The sequence below is a fragment of the Hetaerina americana genome, unplaced genomic scaffold (genome assembly GCF_022747635.1).
Source record: "Hetaerina americana unplaced genomic scaffold, ioHetAmer1.1.p SCAF_1, whole genome shotgun sequence".
In the NCBI taxonomy this organism is placed as follows: domain Eukaryota; kingdom Metazoa; phylum Arthropoda; class Insecta; order Odonata; family Calopterygidae; genus Hetaerina; species Hetaerina americana.
The window spans coordinates 91,200,332-91,221,649 of NW_027286069.1; the positions used below are offsets into that span (position 1 = coordinate 91,200,332).

A 21,318-nucleotide genomic window follows, 5' to 3' on the forward strand; every position below is an offset into this window, starting at 1 on the left:
ACGCACTATATTCTAATTCAAAATCAAAGTTTGGTCTACCGACCAGGTCTCTCTGATAGGGTTTCTCATCCTCCTGCAGTATATGCAACATTTTTGCTATAATATCTTTAGCTAGAGGTTGCTAACTGATGGGTTCACTATCCCAATCAATCAGACTTACATAATCATCAGCCTTAAAATATAAATATTTAGGTCATATTTTTTCACTTTGGCCTTCCCATTCTTTTTACACTTCAATAAATTTATTCAAAACTAGGGCGCATGCAGCTCATACATTTTGTATCCATTAGTTTAGCAAAAATAATATTAGTAGTGGCTTTGAGGGGAGGCGACCGACAGCCGAGGTCATTTGCGCCATAGGGGATGGACAGGAAAGGATGAAGGGTGGGCAGAAACCCAGCGTCGGCATTAGCGAAAGGCGACAATGGGTCCGCAGCTTCCGACAGACGGCGTACTCACTCAAAGTGCCCTCCGCAAAGCACCTCAAGTAGGGATCGAGATACCTCTGAAAAATATTCAACACCGCTGGGATTTGAACCCGTGCCCTCAGGGTGGGAAGCCAGTACGTAAGCCACCATCTCGATCCCCGCAAAAATAATATTACTACCTTGATCAAAAAGTTCCCGGAATAACCACCGTGTGTTGCTCCCATCGTCCGATTTGAGTTCTGTTTTTTTTGTTAAATTGGTACATCTGTTGTTGATATTCCCTTTAAATCTTAGTGTCATAACTTGACATTTGCAAAAGTTACGGTCGGTTTTCGGTATGTCCATCAGTGCTTCCTGCGATTTTTCCATTACTTCCTCTCGGCTGCTAAAACGCGTTCCCCGTAATGGTTTTTTAACTCGATTGAACAGAAAGAAGTCACAGGGAGCCAAATCAGGTGAATTCGGTGGCTGTTGGATGGTATTTGTTGCATTTTTCGTCAAAAAATTACGAATAATGATAGCACTGTGCGACGGTGCGTTATCATGGTGCAAAATCCACGAGTTTTCTGCCCACATTTCTGGTCTCTTTCGGCGAATTGCTTCACGCAAACGTCTCATAACGCCCAAATAATACTCTTTGTTTACTGTCTGGCCTTCTGGCAAAAATTCATGATGCACTACACCGTTGTAATCCATGAAAACCGTCAGCATTGCCTTCTTTTTTGACTGAAAACGACGTGGTTTTTTTGGTCTCGGCTCATTTGGTGAACGCCATTCACTTGCCTGATGTCTGGATTGCGTGTCGTACTCATAAACCCACGTCTCATCTCCAGTAATGATCCTTTTGATGAATGTGGGATCGGATTCAGCCTCGCAAATCATGTCTTTTGCGACGTCAACACGGTCTCTTTTTTGCATGAAATTGAGGTCTTTTGGCACCAACTTTGCTGCTACACGACGGAAACCCAAATCATTAACCACAATGTCTTGGGCGGATCCATAGGCAATGTTCAAGTCCTCCGCTATTTCTCTGATGGTTAATTTGCGGTTATTGACCAACATTTCTTTTACTTTATCAATTTTTTCACCGACTTTCGATGTCGATGGTCTGCCACTGCGTTCATCATCTTCGATTGACTCCCGACCACTTCTGAACCGCTCGTGCCACTGGTAAACGACCGTTTTTTTTAGAGAATTGTTGCCGAAACACTTTTCCAACATTTCCAACGTCCGTGCGCCACTAAATCTGTTTTTTACGCAAAATTTAATACAAGTTCGTTGTTGCAAATTTAAATCCATTTCTGAAATTGTAAAAAATCGCCAACACACACAGAGATAGATGTACTCTTGGCTACGTAACTTTTGCAAATGTCAAGTTATGACACTAAGATTTAAAGGGAATATCAACAACAGATGTACCAATTTAACAAAAAAAACAGAACTCAAATCGGAACGATGGGAGCGCCACACGGTGGTTATTCCGGGAACTTTTGTTCAAGGTAGTATGTAAGTCTATTTTCATCTACCTTCACGAAGTAATTAATAAGTCAAACTGCAAAAACATCAATTAGACTATGCGTTTTAAAGCTCATCTTTATCATTTGAATAGCACCAAAGAAAAATTCCTGCTTACCTTGTCCTTGGCATATGCCCAAAGAGGAGCTGTATATAAAGAGTATTTTTCAACATGAGCACTATCTGTAAATTTCTCACATGTTGAAAGAATCTCCAGGCAGCAAAGGATTACCCAACACGCGGTTGCTCCTGGGGGACTGACAACTTCCAACAAAACTGACTCACGCATGCAGTTATGAAGGAATGGCAGAGTACGCTGGGCTATCTGCAGATAACAAAGATGCAATCTATTATTATTACCCATGAACACAGTGACCCTAATCACAAGTGGAAGTGGCATGCAAAAGTAGATTTTTCAGAAATATTAGAATACAGGAAAAGACAGACCTCCCAAGGCTTGCAGGTGAGAAGTAGAAGGGCACACTGCCGGGAGAAGAGGTAGCCCCTGAAATCTAAGAGTGAAGCACAACCCTCTTCAATTAGCCTTCTTCCTTCATTCTCTCCAGCCCCAGCTGATGTCCTCAGGGAATGATTCAACCATATACCATCCCATTTCTCCAATGAACGTTGAAAGCTACACAGCCAGGAAGGTGTTTCTGTAAACAACAAGTTCCACATGTAAAATTAGGATGGCAGACTGATTAGCAGCGTCAAGATTCAATATGAATTTCAACATCTCAGTCCATCTTTTTTCAGGCAACTAATGGTCAATGGAGTTTTTAAAAGGGGAGGGGAAGGAAGTGAGAAACATTTTCCACCTCGAATCTTGTGCACCATCAATTACTATTGACTTCTATTGACTCCACATGATGCATTAGAGATCCAGAGCATAACAAGATCCCATTAAAATATGAAATTAATTTATTTAAAATAGCATATATCACAGGTTTTCTTCCAAAATTAGTAGTAGTAGTGCTGGGGGTTTATAGGGTGCGTCGACAGCTACAGTCATTTTGCACTACTCTCAAGATGATTAGAACCTCAGTTCCATTTTATGAATACATAAATAAATAAGTAAATAAATAAACAGATAATTGTTAAAAACAAAAGGCATTAAAATTATGATACCCAAACTAAAGCTGCCTCATTAAGCCAGTTTCCCATTAAGGACACATGTAAGGGGTCTCAAGTAAGACTCTTGTCCTGACAAGTATCTTATGGAACCGTAGTCCAGTTTCGAACGGACCAAGCCTCGGTACAATAAAAGCATGGTAGTGTGGTCTGCTCCCCATGTGGAGTGAGTTAAAAACTTAAAGACGATGAGGATTTGGCGACACCTCTCATGTAATATGCGAATATGCTCCCGCCAGTTCAGCTTTTTGTCCAGGATCATGCCTAGAAAGCGGATGGACTCCGCAAATGGGAGATTCCTACCCAGCAGGCTTAAAGTCAGGGTAACACGGTTACCGTGAAGCCGGTGAAAATGCACACATTTCGTTTTCTCTGTGGATAAACAAAATCCATTCCTTCACGACCACTCTCCCAGTTTATTTAGAGTCACCTGGGCTTGCCTGGAAGCGTTTGTCAATCATGTCAACTGGCAAAATATGGCTAGGTCGTCCACATAGAGTGATGCCATCACCAGAGCATCGATGCATTCCATCACGTCGTTGATGGCGATGGCAAATAACAATCACACTTAAATTTTAAAAAAAGTCAGGTAAAAAATGATAAATGTGTCATTTATCACATTTAGTTCAATTATTGACTTAACTATTGATTGAGTTTTTTATCTAAATAAATAATAATTCAACTTCTGAAAAAGAGCACTAGTTTTCCTTTATAATATTCAGTTGTAATGATGCAATGTATGTTTGCCACTGTTCTCCAGCATACTACAATTTTAGCATCTGCCATCAAAATATACTCACTTGCATAATTGGTCATTGGTAAAATATTTAACAAATTTACAGCTAATGTTCTGTAGTGTTGCAACACAATTTGGTTAATGGCACTTAAATTCCACGGGAAATTTGTGAAGCTGCAACGGACGAATATTGTTAACGCAGTTAAGCCACTGACTGATTGCTATAGCAACTAGTGTTTTATTTTTGCATTTCTCGTGTAAATTGTATGTATTGATTGAATGAATTATGATTTTTGCTTGATGTTAGCTAATACAAAAACCACTTTATTTATTCCTTTGGAATATGCAGAGCATCAATTTGGTATTTTGCTACTGAGATAAAATATTTATAGAAACATTCAGGTAACTCTATTAAATTATGTATTTGCCAAATTAATTTTTGATACAGAGAGGACGCTCATTATCCTATTCAGAGTTTGAAGTTGCCCAAGGCAACTCAAACTTGTGGCTACGATCAGCATTAGCAAACAGAAGTATCAGCATTCTTTCTTTACTGATTTTTTATCAGGAAACCTTGAAGCCATACCATATTAAAGTTAACACAGTTTCATAAAGGAATGCTGACATTTAGAAAATTTTTAACATGAAGGTGTATAAATGTACACTCACCTCCAACACTTGAGTTGAGCACAAATTGAGTGAAAAGAGCATCAAGTTCATCATACTGCACTAAAGCCTCGTCGTATAGACCAAGCATCTCAAGAACAAATGCTAACTCCTCCTGCAAAGAAATAATAAATTATGTCAAAATGTTATTCTAAGCCATTACGCAGGGATTCTAACAAAAATCTTTATAAAACAAAACATTCTATAACTAAACAATGCAATGTGGCCAGTCCCAGAACTTGTTTTAGGGCCAGGTACACCTGGATGTCTAAAAATATTGAGGTCATTCTCAATTAAAGATAATTATAAAAAACTGAAGAAAAAAGAGAATAACAATAATGGAGACAAAGTTATAATCATTAATAAATTTATTATTTCAATGGTCAAAAGACAGAACTCATCAATAATGGACTGTACAAAGTTTGCTCAAAAAGTATCGCGACTTTTGTGTTTTTTCAAAAGTTATTTATTTATTCATGAATATCTATTTTGTCCCCTTCAAAGTAATCCCCATTACATATTTTACACTCGTGCCAACATTTTTTCCAATCCTCGAAGCACTTCAAAAATCATTCTTTTTGATCTTGTTCAGCTCCTCCTTCAATGCAGTCTTTATCTTGTCATTCGTAGTGTAGCGTCGTCCTTTCATGGGCCTCTTCCGTTTTGGGAACAAGAAAAAGTCACCCAGGACCAGGTCTGTGGAATCATCAATGGTGTGCCGTTTTTGGCCAAATATTTGCGCACAAGTAACGATGTGTGAGCAGAGGCATTGTCATGATGCAAAAGCCAATATTTGTTCTTCCACAAATTCGGGCGTTTGTGGCTGATTGCTTGGTGCTAATTGGGCATAACTTGCAGGTGATTCCTTATTTACCATTCTACCCTGTGGCAAGAACTAATGATGCACCACCAGAACTAATGATGCACCACCCCCTGCAATCGAAGAAAACTGTAAGGAAAACATTTGAGCACATTCGACCGAACTTGGCGTGCTTTTTTCGGTCTTGGCTCGTGCTGCAGCTTCCATTGGGATGATTGAGCTTTAGTTTCCACATCATAACCATAAACCCACGATTCGTCACCAGTTCTGGAGTGACCCCCAGGAGCAAATTTGGGTTGTCGCAGACAGAGTACAACACCTCATCAGCAATGTTAATGCATTGCTGTTTTTGGTCAATATTGAGCAATTTTGGTACAAATTTTGCAGCGATCCTTGTCATGCCCAAATCATTGGTAAACATCGAATGGCAAAAGTCAATCAATATGTTTAGGTCCTCAGCAATTTCTCTAACAGTGATTTGATGATTGGCAAATACTATTTTCTTCACTTCATCAATGTGTTTTTCTGCCGTTGACGTCCTCGGGCATCTGGCACTCTCTCTGTCCTTTACATCTCAGCCCTCTGAGAACATTTTGTACCACCAATAAACATTGCTTCGGTCCAAGGTAGCTTCTCCATAAGCCACAGTCAACATTCGGAATGCTTTCGCACACTTAATTTTGTTTTTCACACAAAATATGATACACATTCTTTGATCCATTTTTTTAAACATGCAAAAATCGAAGACAAGCCAAAACACGTCCCAGCAAAACAGCTGTCAAAAATTAACGGAAAATTCAAAATGGCTGAACTTTTCGGCATAAGGGAGAGACATAAGTACCATACATAATGCCACAAAAAAATCAAAACTCAAATGTATGTAGCCCATGGAAATTCGAAATTAGCGATACTTTTTGGACAGACCTCATATATTAATATTAGCACATAACTTTTTATATTGCTGTCAATAAAAGTTACTGAAATTTATGATATGATCTCAATGAGTTAACAGTTTGATGAGCCTAGCATCCACACTATGGTTAATTATTTAAAAAAAATCCAGTCAATTAAATTTTCATTAACAAGCCTTAACTTAGTTGAATTTAAAAAATAATTTCCCCGAATCTTCATGTCTATTAGAGAGCATGCTCTGAAGTAGCAGTAGAGTGAACTATTTGCCATGTGTAAAAGGAAAATGATAACCAGAAATGGCAAGTATGATGTTCAAATGCACTCACCTGAAGGAGAAAGTATTGACAAAAGCTCCATCCAGGTTCATTCCTTCTCTCTCGACGTATTCTTACTAATTCTTCAAAGCGAATAAGAGCTGAATTATAAGCTGTTAGCAATAAAAGCCTAAGTCGTGCTAATGTTCCACGCCAAGAATCTGCCCATCTTGATTCACTCCTTATAGGATCTACTGCTGAAACTACCCTATTAAAACCAGAGGGAAACATTCAAATCATTAATATATACCATACAAATTCCAAGAAACTGCAGGAGATACCAAACAGGAATATTCAACAGAGTCATCCGCAAAGTGTTCATTACAATGCATCAATTTCAGAGTGTAAAAATCATTTGCCTTAACCAGGATATGAACCCGGATCCCTCAATAAGTGGCTGAGTGCTTTCGCCAGTTAAGCTATCGAGTCAAGGCGAATGATTTTTACACTCTGAAATTGATGCATTGTAATATACCATTCACTTTGAAGAAATATTATCATCATTATCTCCCAAGTATTAATGAGTGCCATTTCTTTACTTTACATTCCATATTTGCACAATTTATCACACAAAGATTTCATTTTATGCTATAAAGTTAGCTCGATGTGTGTTGCAAACGTGATACAAGTTTTACAGATTTGACTCCAGTATCACATCAGTGGTAACCATTGCAAGTTGAAACATGTCTAGCTCATCTATGAAAATGATGGAGCTAACACGCCACAAGCACTTACCTGTCTCTACATGTACAGCAGAAACTCGCACAGTGAGCATAATTCATTCTGGAAAATTTCCCGTGAAGAAAAATAATTTTTCCCATATAAATTAATGTAACTTATGATAGTGAGTTCCATGCCAAAACAATTTTTTTACAATGACAAATAAGTGTACAACGTTTATCCAAAGAAAATTATGTATATTATTATGTGTATTAATTTATTCAAATATAACCTATAGTATAATATTATGGGTATTAGCTGCAATTTCTCCAAACATCTTTAAAATGCAAAAGAAAGCTATTAGAATCATCACCAGCAACTGCTTGTTACAGCCAATGTTCATGGGTTTGTGCCAAACATTAAGTAACTGTGAGCATCATTTCTTTTATGTATCTTATATCATGTACATACAACACCCACCTGGTATTGTATTGTGATCTCTGGGCAAATAAAAAGTAATAAAATAATATACATTTTTAGACTGAGGATTATGCTCATCTTTTTTTAAACTATGGAATGTACCAACCTGGAATTTTATTTGCAGAAAACAAAAAAGCATCAATATAATTTGTTATATGATTGTAGCATATTGATTTTGTAGGCATGAAACAGATTCTTTATCCTCTAAACTATTGATACTTCGGAATAATGTCAGTAATATCAAAGTCAGGCAACTTAGCACAATGATGGGCCCCACTTTTTAAATGTATATTTATAATTCAATAATAACTATTATCTATATAGTAATTCATTTAATTGCCCAAAGTTTATCATGATTGTATTTTTAAATTAGTTTTTCAGTAACACAAACTATTATGAACATATAAAGTGGAGTTACCATCTACAAATAAGGCAGTATTATAAACAAGATCTTATGTTTGGCTCAGAACTAATTTGCAATATGCTTGCTGATTTTATCATATAGTGAAATGAGATAAAAAAGAAGACTCCATTAGACTTGTCTCGTATATTCATAAAATACTTTCTCATGTCTCTTAGTCACAGGAAAGGAAGAAAAATGATCACTTTCACCACATAATGAATTAAATTGATGCATTTGTCGCTCCATGTTCCTTCTTCATCCTATAGACAAACAATTTATACAAAAAATATTCAAGAACTTTCAACAGTTACAACTCACCATGAAAGACAATGCTCATACACTACAAAGAGAATTCAAATGAGATGAATGGACTCAATTGTACGTTCCAATTTGTGACATGTAAAATGATCCTTTACCAGGACGCCATTCCTGTATTACTTGCATATTATTCTATTGTTTTATGCATATCTGATTGTGGTGTTTGAGACAAAAAATTCTTAAAATGGAAATCCCCGTTAAAAATTTCACACATGTTCCTGGCTGTTTTCTCTGGAAATTTATGGGAACTTTACGTTCCAAGAGAAACAGAGGGGAGCGAAATTATGTGCATGGGATGTATGGGTAGGAAAGGAATGTTCTCTAACCAAAATCTCCCAGAGTTAAACTAGGAGTGAACTCTTCCATAAGTTATATCTTATCTTTCAGTTTACTCTGTACTTGATTACTTCGATGAACTTAATGCTCAAGAAATAATGGAATATTATTAACATGGTAAACACTACAATAACAAAGGAGGCGTTTGTAATTACCTGTCCGCATTCTTCGATGCGAAGTCACTCCTGATTTTGTCAAGTACGGTCGTACGTGGAAGTAGTTTATTCGTTTTCTTTAACTCTGGTGTCTCCACAATCACAATCATCCAATCCCGAATAGAATGCTGAGACAAAGTCTTTAGCCAAGCTTCTATGTCATCACGCACCGATGCTTTGTACACATCAACATCCTGATAGTTATTCGAAATGAAAAAGATAATGTCAAGTAAAAATTTGTCACAAGAAATCTGTTCAAAAATGAGCATATTGCATGAGTACATATCTAATACATCTTTTTTCGAATACTAATAACAGAAAGTGACTTTGTTACTTACCACGCAATCCGTCCAGTAAACGTGAAGTATTGGTCTCCCAATTAACTTTTGATCAGACTCGCGTGACAAAACATCACTTTTGAATGGAACAAAAGTAGCATCAACGAATACCGACTTTATCGGTCTACCATAAGAACGCTTCCATTCAGTCGATTCTTGAGGGAGGGACTGCACAAGGAGTGGCTGTAAGGTACAAAAAAGGCTGCTGTCCCCTGCGTCTGGAAGTTTTTATCAATCAAAGAAAACAAAGCTATAACTTATGCTGGAAAAGGTAAATTTCATCACTGTAAGTCTTTCTACCATGATTGTAAAAACCAAGTATTTCACCAGGATCTCCAGCGTACTTACATGTAACAATCGGCTTTATATTCATTTCTTTAGAGGAATGAACAGCTCCTAATCTTAATTTTTTCCCCTTGGCTTGCGATCAGAAAATATTCACTGAACCATGACCTCGGAGAGGAAGCCCGTGAAGATTAAATACCTTATAAAACTATTATTTGTGAACTCCTGCAACTGTCCCTACATGTTTTGATTGGTACGTCTGTGTTTAATGTTGTCAGATTTGCCGGAAATACGATTCACCGCTGCATATTCTACCATGAATACCACCCTATGTTTGGTGAAATTGTTTTAGGACGTGAAATAACTACCAAGTTTGGAGTTGAAACTTTTAGTTAGCTTATGAATTCTTTGAATGCTCTCTTGGCAATCTTCGAAAAGTCAATTCCCACTTTCTTTCTTCAGTTGGAATTTGTTAAATACAAAGCAATACTTATTTTAATGCTGTTGACAATATTATAATTTCGCACGTTATTTGTTTTTGAAGCAAATCACGTAAATCAAACGGGAAGGTAGAGAATGAGATATTCAGGTTGGTAGGCGAACTTAGATTTTCTGTAATATTACTTTTCTGATTGACGGGTGATATTCCGACAAAGAACTTGCTGCGATGCCTGGTTATGAATTGGCTCTTCTTCTGAGGACCATGCCAAAGGTACTATAGCTTTTAAATATTAATAATGAAGATTGCGCAGAACGGAGCAGAAGTTCCAAGCTAGAAATGCTTCTTAAATTTCAGGTAGAAACAGTGAATGCCCTGAAAAGAGCGGCTGGTTCCATTTTCGAGAGAGGTGGAATTATACGCCAAATCGAGAACTTGGGGCATATGGCTACGCCTTACAAGATGAGAAATCATGGAATGGTGCATAAACAAGCCAGGTTATTTGTGGCATAGTTTTCTTTATACATATGCATTGAAATATTATTTAGCAGATCTTATAATTGCGCATCCCTGAATAAGCAAAAATAAAAAATCAGCATAGTTTCGTGGAGCAATGAATCTTTTATCCGCGGAAAAATGCGTAACGCTGCGTTTCCAGTGAATGGAAAAGAAAAAGGTTAAGCTTACTTTTCAGTTACATTTCAATTTATTTCTTACGTGTTATCGCCAGTTCTGGTAACATTTCTTAAGCTAATATGTATAGGTTAGAGGAACCTTTAACGAGGAACTGCATATTGATATACATTTTTGGAATTTGGTTTGTAATATTTTCCTCATGCTTCCCTTTATTGGTATAAAAATATCTTGAGTTTCCTTTAAGTTTACACAGTGTAATAATTTTACATGTAGGAGCCTTTAAGTAATAAAATGTTTTCTTTTTACCTTGATCAATAGCAAAAGGATATTATTATATTTTGGCTATATATTATCTGTTGAATAGTCATCACACTATCCGTTATTTATCTCCAGATCTTATTTACTGTCCACGTAGGTTTTATTTCACTTTGTGTAACCAATTATTAGTTAGAGAAATAGTTGTTAATCTAACGTACAAATAAATATGATTTCTCCAATGCATATCCATGTAATCAAAATGCCCTTTGTAATGAAATATGAAAGGAACATTTTTTTAGATTCTCTCCTTAACCATCACAAGGAATACAATTTATTAGATTCTGTGCACAACCGTCTAATATTACATGTCTACTAAACTAATAAATCAGTTATAAGGCCTTCTGACTTCACATAGATATTTGTCCATTTGCTATTATTATTTGCTGAGCCAATAATTGGGGAAAATTGTTTCTTTCTCAAGTCAGATAATAGTAAAAGTTTGACGTTTTGCAACGCCATAATATGGGGCGTTTTACACATAAAAAGAAAATGAATGTTTTCCTTAGATATTTGCTCAATGCATATTTCTTATGAAGTGATATGTGCCATGAATGAGTCCAAAAAATGTCAGTTATAATAAAAATACGTGGTTCCTGCTTAATTAAAAGAAAGATACAGTAGGTACTCACTACATTGTCAGCAGTGTTTATAAATTGTGATGATTGGTTCAAAAATGCTGTTCAATAAAATGAATGAATAGTGGGAAAAGAAAGTAAAATCAAAGAATGTGCCAAAAATTAATACTGAAATGAACTTCTTTCGAGATTCCTGGATAGACCACGACTTGGGCAATCTGCTTTCAGATAATTTACAGAATTGATTCCACAGCTATTAGCTTCTGGCTCAATGGCCCTCTTTTGAATGGTTGCTTAATAATAGTACCTACATGATGAAACATTACATTTTTTCTTAGTGGTTTAATTTTTTTCAGCTACTTCATATTTAGGTTTGATGGGCCGTCAAGTTGCATAAAATATCTGACTGAGGAGTATGACAGAGATTTGGATGTTGTTAGACAACGTATATTTAAGGTTGAAGCAGATAAAACTCCGGAGTGCACTTTGGATGAAGAAATGAAACCACCTCCATACAGGTACCAAATTTGTATCTACTCATAATTTTACAAGAATTAATAGTATTGATAGGTCTTCTAAGGACTGGTAGCTGTAGTGAATGGAAAATTAATATAATTGAAACATTAATTATAGTTTCTTGTGTTTCATATTAAATTTATATGAATACATTACAGTGAATATCTTAATGGCCTTTCTAAGTGCATATCCATTCTTTTTAATAGTGGCTAAGGCTTGGCTATAAAATTAATATTATTTTTTAAATTACAAAACAGAATATACATAAATAATTCCCAGAAAAATGTCATGCATACCAAATTTTTGTTGAAAATACATTAGAAAAACTAAATCTTATGGTTATAGGATGGCATTGTGAGCCATCCCCAAAAACCCTGAACTGTAGAGCAATGTCGCCTAAGTCTGTGAGATATATTTAAAAATAAGTTTTTAAATTGTCATCAATATCCCTGCTATCAATTTTGAGAAAGAGACAAAAGTGTATTCATCAATTTAATCCCTTAAGCATTTAGTTGATGAATAGTTTGCATTAGTTTTTTTCCATGATTAAATAGAGCCTCTCTTTTGAAATTAGTTAACTTTAATATGAAAAAAGTAACGTATGAGGAAGTTAAAAGAAATTTTTTTAATTTTCACCACACCTTAAGTTGACAAATTAGTTTGGTGAGTGAACACACTTACAGTTTTTAAATGATTTTCATTGTGTAATTTTGTATGGAAATGTCATTGATTTTTTTTTTAGTCAATGGCATATAAGTACCTAAAATGGCATATTTTAATACTTGCTGCCAAAAATCTAAAATGTGTAACCTCCAATAAACATGGAACCCAACAAACTTATCAATCCTTGATGATAAGCATTTGGCTGAAGCAGTTTTTTTGGCTCTCGAAGCTACCCATAGGTAATTACTTTCATTGCATTTAATGAGTTAAGCAAATGCCCTTTTTTCTTTTTTCATCTTTACACACTATCATTGATTACAGTATCAATTTACCATCCAGTTAACCTGTTAAGCGTAGAATTTTATGATATATGTGCCTTAAACTGAATTGAATATATGTACATATTTGCTTATGGACTACTGCCCAATTATGTCGCAATGTGAAATATAAAATAACTGTGTATATATTCAGTATAAAACGATGAAATTAAGAAACAGAAATAGTTTAAGTACCAACATGTGCAATAAGGTCAAACAAAATATTTATAATATTTTTATTGTTCACTGACCATACATATCATGTGGGTGTAGGAGTCGTCAAACAAAGAAAATTATAAAATGCTGGTGCATTTGAGCACTATTAACCTACTTAAAAAAGAACATTTGCACTAAAGTTTGTAATAGAGACATAATATCCTACAACTGCTTGTAATGCACAATCCTGAGCACCACTTTGGCTGCTAGCACAATCAAACTTATTGATCTGTGGTGATCACATGATGTAGCCTATACTTTTTTGGAAATAAGAACTAATACTGATCTGACGAAATCTTTTAGCCAACTTCCTCTCACGTAAATGCTGTAGTTTTAAGTAGTTCTGCAGGAATGTTGTCTATTGTATTTTCTTTCTACGTGGTGATGGAAATGGTGCGGGGGCTTCCCACCCAGAGGGCACGGGTTCAAATCCCGGCGGTGTTGAATATTTTTCAGAGGTATCTCGATCCCTACTTGAGGTGCTTTGAGGAGGGCACTTTGAGTGAGTATGCCGTCCGTTGGATGGGGCGTTAAGCTGCGGACCCCTTGGCGCCTTTCGTAAAGAGTAGGCTAATGCCAACGCCGGGTTTCTCTCCACCCTTCATCCTTTCCTGTCCATCCCCTATGGTGCAAATGACCTCAGCTGTCGGTCGCCTCCCCTAAATACTACTACTACTGCTCTTTCTATGTCCAACCTTGGTGGCCTAAGTTCTTTACCATAAAGTTTCTCAACAAGGTGTGACCAGACAAAATTCAATTAGAAATTCTCACCATTTTATACCATATGTTGAGGTTGCCATTCCTGCCCTAAGAAGCTTTACAAATGTACTGAACCGTCATAACGATCGAAAGTCTGAGAACAAGTGTAGAGTAGAACCGAAGAGCCGTGATTATTGAAAGTATACCCCCTGTTCGCTCAATAACAGAAATTATTCGGTTCTTTGGGTATCCAAGATCGACGGTATATGGTTCTTAGGGTACCCGAGATCGATGGTATGTGATGCTGTTGTAAAGTATAGTGAGTTAGAAAAGTCCAGCAATTGTTTTGCAACACCGTCGAGGAAAATGCAAGTTGTCAGAAAGCCTGAAGTCATCCAGCAGACTCTGGAGCTCATTTTTGAGGATGCAGGGCAATTGATCCAAAAATCGTCATCAGTTGTCAATGTGAATGAAAAGACTATTCATCAAATCATCAAGGAGGACCTCCGCTAAAAGTCTTAGTCCATTAAAATAAGACGGATGCTTTCCAAAGCCACTGGAGCAAAGCGAGTTGGAACATTGCCACCTGCTTTTGTGTTCTTAATAAAAAACAATACTGCTGCACCTATCAAATTTTTTTCTTACAAAAAAATTTTACTTTGAATGGTGAAACCAATTGCAGGAATGACTGCTGGCTTACCCATGACTCTGAGGTCAGTTGTTTCCAGAATGAAATTTCCAACGAGCGTTCACGTGCTAGGAGTTGTGTCCAGTGAGGGTGAAGTCATGCCACCACATTTCTTTAACAAAGGAGAAAATATCAACAAAGAAGTTTATTTGCATTTTCTGACAAATGTAGCTAAGCCTTGGATGGAAACTGTGTCATCTGGAAGGCTGTATGTTTTCCAGTAGGACAGTGCACCAGCCCAGGTAAGTTAATAGGTGCAAAATTGGTTGTTGGACAACATTGATATGTTATGGCCTCCCAACAGCCCAGATTTGAATTCGTTTGACTACTATGTGTGGAGCTGGTCGAAAGAGTGACCAACAAGTCTAGGCATCCAAACATGGCATCATTGCGAGCCATTATTTAAACATTCGCCGATGTGGACAATAATGCATTAAAACAGGCCTGCGAATGCTTCAGACCGAGAATGGATGCCATCAATCAAGGTTCAGGTTCATTGAACAAATTTATTTGTTCAGCTTTCACTTTTGTGGACTAACAATATTCCATCAGTCCCTTGCTTTATGTTTACTATGCTTCGTCCTACCTTTTTGTTCAATATTATTGCCACCCCCTCCCTTCTGTTGTATTTTACTCTGTAACTCTCTCTCCACTAATCCCCACTGCCCTCAAATCTCACCTGGCACAGTCATGAAATATTTTAATTCTGAATAATATGCTATTACTAAGTGTGTCTAATACTTTATAATTATTGGGGAGACACTAATAATATTTCTCAGTTAGAAATTTTTTTATTTGTTTTTTTTAAACTGTGTTACGTCTCTTATGTCTTTGTATTTCTGTGGTAAGTTATAATATAGGTTTTGTCCCATTGACTTTGGCCCTAGGCTTACGTCTTTGGTTTGATTATATTTTATATGCAGGTTTGACTGGGTTCTGGTATAGTGACCGTGGTTGTGAGAATTTTCATAGAAATCTGACATTTTGTTTCATGTATGTTACTGTGCATAAGATGTATATGAATGGGAAATGTAGGCACCCAAGATCTGAAAAATATGATGGGCAAATGATATTGGGGGTTTGATGCAATGATGCTAATAGCCTTCTTTTGCAGTTTAAATATGACTTCGGAGAAAAGAGATGAGCCCCAGAGATTGATGCCATATGTAATATTGAAGTAGATAAGAGAAGATTGAAATAGATATTTTATTGAATTATATAGTGCTACTGTTATTAATGTGTAATTTTTAATGGGTCACAGTTAGCCTTATCCAAACATTATCTTGAAAATGAAATTTTATACTGATATATTTTTTTCAGGTTGGAGGTACAACAAATGATTGAAGAAGGAAGGAAGAAAGAAAAGAAGTTTCAGTATAACTCTGGTTTCGATTATTATCCTTTTCAAAAGTAATATTTATGTTGTTGTAGTTTATTTATATATGTTTCAATAAAAAGTAACTTTTTTAGGTACTTCTTCAGGAATATTTTTAATTGTATTATGCTGCCCTTAGGCATGGGTTCTATGCTCTCAATATTTGAATTCAAATTGAAATGTATATCAAGAGAGTATACATAGTAATAAAAGTCATTAGACAATTCATAAAATCAGTGAGGTTTGTGATGATCAAGTGTTAGTTTGTCAGGTTGCAAACTCTGCTGAGTGCATTGGAAAGTCAGTGCAATAGGTATGTGATGAGAATAAATTTAAATTAAACAAAGGTTATTCAGTTTCCCAGAAATATAAAGGCTAAGCTAAACATCAAAATAGGAGGGCTAAAACTAGAGCATGTGGAAGAGTTAACATATCCTGGAAGTGTTTTGAATCAAAATGGTTCAAGTATAATGGGAAGAGTCAACCCCAGCCATACTCTTATAAATGGGCAAAGGATGGGTGAGGGAAATTGGAGAAGACATAAGTGGTAAATCGATAAAAATTATATAAATAAATAAATAACTGAAAATAAAACCAATTGGTGTATTTATTTATATAATTTTTATCGATTTACTGCTTTTATCTTCTCTAATTTCCCTCACCCATCCTTTGCCCATTTATAAGAGTACGGCTGGGGTTGACTCTTCCCATTATATTCATACGGCCGTAGTTACCGTTCGCTTTGTACATGGTTAAAGTAGTAGCGACATAAGGAAGAGAATTGAGTTAGGCAAAGCTTTCACTAGGAGGGATTGATGACAGGGACCTTGAGTATGGATGTGAAGGATAGCCTTGTAAAAACTTTGATACGAATCATAGTTATGTACAGCAGGGAAACATCGTCATTAAAGCAGGGTGATAGGCAAAGATTGGATGCTTTTGAAATGTGGGTGTGGAGAAGGTGAAGTGGACAGAAAGGAAAACAAATGAGGAAGTGCTAGGTATGGTGGGAGAGAAGAGGGGATTGTTGGGTGAAATCCAAAGGAGGTAGGAAATATGGATGCAGAGCATTTTGATTGGCAATGAATGTTGAAAACTGTGATGGAGGGGTGAATGTTAGACAAGCAAGGAAGGGGCAAGAATAGGATAGAGATGTAGGATGGAATAAAGGAGGAAGTATACAGAGATGAAGAGGGGCTTGTTGTAGAGTAGGATGATGGGTTTTGTTTTTTAGGAGAGACGAGCACTGTACTGTTCAGTAGCTGGTGTACATCCAAAACCCACCTTAACCTTTTGTACTTGGATGTCGAGTGTGACTCAACACAGCAACGGCAGCAGCTCGTATGTCGAGCCACACTAGACACAGAATTTCACAGCGAGAGGATTTGGGATTTTTGTCTATTTTTCCGACAACTTTTCTTGTTATCTGCATGAAAGGACAAGTAAAGTGAAGCTTAATTATTAGCATGGCTTGTTTTATAAATGAATAGTATCGACCCATAATGTTGTTATCAACATAAATGCCATCTCCAAAGGATGCCACCACCTACCGATGTTTGTTGTTATCTATTTACTGTGTTGTAATTTCTTTTTCATTTGCATTGTTTGCCCTTCATTACTTGGAAGTCAGCTAAATGTAAAGCAATGCCTTTGAGAGATGATGTGTCTGAAAAAAAGATCGCCAGAATGTAAAGTTACCTCAGTCAGCTGTTCCGTAGTTCATTGCTTTCTAGTTTGGACTTTTCCTTTTCTTCCTAGTGTCCGCTGTCGCATCAAACGTTTTGCCTGTTCTTTTCCTCTCCATTGCATAGTCAGGAATCTTGAGTAGGAGGGTCCAGGACATGAGTCTATTATATTCATAGTAAAACACGAACCTTAGCCCTTTTCCTTGAGTCATGCTTTTTTGAGGTTGCATCATTGTTGTTTGAGGAGGGTCCAAGACATGAGTCATTAATTCATAGTAACTTGAACCCTAGCACTTTTCCTTTGTCATGTTTTTTTTTGTGGTTGCATCATCCTCCAGTGGTAAAGAACCTTCCTTATCTTAGTCTCTGAGGTTTGCTTACATTTCTAGAAGCATAAGGCAGATGTTTTCCCTGATGACACGGGGTTCTCTGACAACAGATGCTTTTCCTTTAGTTGCATGAATGGTTTGCCAGCTAGTAGTCGCTCATTCTGAACGAATTCCACCTCCTCGCAATGGATAAGTATTCCAAAGAATTAGAAAGCAGTGACAATGAATTTTACATCAAAAGAGACAAGTTCATTGACAAATATAATAGTGATGACAGTGAGTTATCTGAGAATGCATATGGAGATGATGAACTAGTGGCTGGTCCAAGTCGAACTATGGAAAGGAAAACGTCCCTTGCTTTACCCAAAGATCAGGTTGAATGTACATAGGTGATAGCATTGTGCATTTGGGCATAAGGCCCAGTGAAAGTAGTGTTTACAGTGGAAAACCAGAAAAAGAAAAGTGGAATACTGTATCTGTGAATGACCAAGAGTCTTGCAGAATCCTCTTCTCCTCTGATCAGTTATGTGTTGGACCTCAAGTTCCTTCTGGATGTGCCATACCAATAGTTTTTTCAGTTGTTTTTTAAAGATACATTGATACAAAATATAACGGAAGAGACTAACGAGTATACTAGGCATAAAATTAGCCAGAAAGAACTATCGCTGCAATCCACTTGGAGTAATTGGAAATATGTGACGATTGAGGAAATGAAGGCTTTTCTTGGCGTAATACTAATTATGGGTATATTGAATCACCCTAACTTACAGAGTTATTGGTCCATGGATTTTGAGTCTCATATACCATTTTTTCGAGCTGTTTTCAAATGAGAAAAGTTCTTTCAAATATTTTGGATGTCACACTTGAAAAACGATCAAAAGTCAAGTAAAGATTTGAGAACAAGAACCGAGAAGGTTAACTGCTTGTCATATCTTGAAATGAAATTTAGGGGGAGATTCTGCCCTGGAAGGGAGATTTCCATTGATGAGGCTGTTGTTGGTTTCAAAGGAAAGATACACTTCATCATGTATAACCCTAAAAAGCCAACAAAATGGGTTACTTGTCTACATGTCCTCTCAGATTCCAAATGTGGTTACGTACATTCATTTTTCCCTTATTATGGAAGAATAACAACTGAAACATTGGTGAGACCCGATCTCCCTTTTACTAGCAGAATAGTTTTAAAACTGCATGAAAGATTGAAGAACTCAGTATCTGGTTCTCAAGGCTATCATTTCTTCACTGTCAGGTATTACACTAGTGTCAATCTTGCAAGGGAATTGCTAAAGGAAAAAACACTTGACAGGGACAATAATGCCCAATAGGAAAGATAATCCACCTGTGATCAAACATCCAAAGCTAAAGAAAGGAGAGAAAGTGGCTTACAGGGATGAAAATGTAATACTCCTTGCATGGAAAGACAAGAGGATAGTCACAATGCTCAATACGTGGGATACTGCAGAGACTGAGTCCATGGAAAGGAGAGTTCGTGGTGGTGGGAATGAAATAGTTTTCTAACCCAAGGTTGTGACAAACTATACAAAGTTTAAGGGGGGAGTTGATATAGCTGATCATTACACAAGCACGTACTGTTTCATGAGGAAGACTCTAAAATGGTGGCGTAAATTGTTTTCTGGCTCACTTTCATTTGTTATATTTCTGCTATTTTTAAACCACTAGCTTAAAATGCCTACTTACTGTTTTTACCCTCTGGTTCCTGTATCACTATCGGTATAGAAAATCCTAGCATTACTCAAGGACTAGTTCTATAATTGATTCCTATCGGATAGTTAATGTTACATTATCATTCACCAGTATTTCCTTTATTAAGTAATAGATCATTGTTATTTATCAAGGCATTCTTCCAATTGGTATTAGATGAAAATATTCATGAGTTTTTCAACGGGCTTTCTCTAGCATTAGGGAAAACTCTCGATTCAAATGTAATAGTTGTTCATAATGTGCTTTTAAGCAAGCCCAATGGTCAAGGTCACTTTAAAATCATAAATCAATCCAGAAAAAATCCTTTGCATCACTAAGCCCTCATACCACACAACTGTCACCCAATGTTCAGTTATATACTTATGCACTAGGTAATATGTTTGAAAATTATGAAATAGGCAATAATTCATCAGTTAGGTATGCTACTGATGCTTTAATGGCATTTGCAAAGAGTAGATGTACCATTACCATTAATATGTATCACATAGCAAATTGAATCATCTATAGGGCCCACCAATGGACATTGTGCAAGTATTTAAATCATAGTAACTTATATGTACCCATTTTCTTAGCTCAACTTTTTGAATTAGTCATTTGTTGACTGTATTCAGAATCAGGTTGATGATCCAACTTGTGATAAATTGGAGCTCAGAAAATTGAAGCAAAAAGTTTGCAGTTGATGACATGTTATCTCTTGGCCACAGCTTTACAAGACAAACCTGCCTAGTGCCGGACGCTATCTTTGGGTACAAATTCCATATTGGTGAGTACTACCTATCTTCTCTCCCCCATCAACTTGCCCTTTCCAGCCATTTTCTTTCCATTGTATTAAATAATTTGTTTGCTTATTTTTGTTGTAAAGCAATTCATTATTTATTTCAAGTTTATTTGGTTTTTTGTATTTGCTGGCCTAGTTGGTGGGAGGTACTCAATTGGCAACTCCTGGGTCTCAGGTCTAGTTCCTCTGGACACAATTGTCTTAGACCCTCTATTTGCATATAAAATACATAGGACATGCATACCAATATTACATTAAAGGCAGAAAAGTACTTTTTTTAGAAGCTTTTTGATTTCAGATGTCTCCTAGACATCTGTTTAGGAGACATCTGACATCTTTCATGAAGAATAATATTCTATTTCTACCACGAAAACATTAAAATCATGCTCGGTTCTTTCATATTCGCATGTTTCCTTTGTGGTGATGCCTTTCTGGTTTCTCCCAGTTCTCTATCCATAGTTAATCTACCAACTTTTTTATTGATTTGGCTAAATAACAAATGGGATAAATACCCTAGGTTGTAATCTTTGTAGATTATGGCCAAAGATCCACAGAAAATGGATCTTTAGCCATAATCTTCAAAGATTACAACCTAGGATATTTTTCCGAATCATCAATGGCACCCCATGGTAATGTGATAACAACTTTTGATTAAATCAATTCAAATATTCTAAATTGTGGACCAAGTTCTGCAATAAATAGCCTGGTTTGAAACCTAATGAACTCTGTGCACACCCATTGTATATACAATTATTTGGTCCAGTAATGTTCAGTGGTCTGGCAGAATCTTAATATGTAAGGGATTTAATATCGATGATAGATATTTCATCTGAACTTAATCTTTCATCCATTTGAGTGAGTGACA

General features: G+C 36.4%; 2 protein-coding genes across 2 annotated transcripts in view; one reads left to right on the plus strand and one right to left on the minus strand.

The window, feature by feature from the left end:
* SIDL (SIDL trafficking protein particle complex subunit 10) overlaps positions 1–9,959 on the minus strand; it is a 34,077-nt gene extending 24,118 nt beyond the window's left edge. Inside the window, exons 1-7 of the mRNA XM_071593179.1 lie at positions 9,561–9,959; positions 9,213–9,430; positions 8,875–9,068; positions 6,535–6,730; positions 4,480–4,591; positions 2,391–2,599; positions 2,062–2,268 (exon numbers count right to left, since the gene is read on the minus strand). Of these exons, the coding sequence (XP_071449280.1) occupies positions 2,062–2,268; positions 2,391–2,599; positions 4,480–4,591; positions 6,535–6,730; positions 8,875–9,068; positions 9,213–9,430; positions 9,561–9,585 (1,161 nt within the window). The 5' untranslated portion in view covers positions 9,586–9,959. The remainder of the gene's footprint in view (positions 1–2,061; positions 2,269–2,390; positions 2,600–4,479; positions 4,592–6,534; positions 6,731–8,874; positions 9,069–9,212; positions 9,431–9,560) is intronic.
* Positions 9,960–10,048: 89 nt separating this feature from the next.
* On the plus strand, positions 10,049–16,041 carry mRpS6 (mitochondrial ribosomal protein S6). The gene is made up of 4 exons (XM_071593187.1): positions 10,049–10,209; positions 10,294–10,433; positions 11,822–11,983; positions 15,885–16,041. Exons 1-4 carry the CDS (start codon positions 10,165–10,167, stop codon positions 15,976–15,978), a joined length of 441 nt encoding a protein of 146 aa, XP_071449288.1. The 5' UTR covers positions 10,049–10,164; the 3' UTR covers positions 15,979–16,041.
* Positions 16,042–21,318: the final 5,277 nt, after the last annotated feature.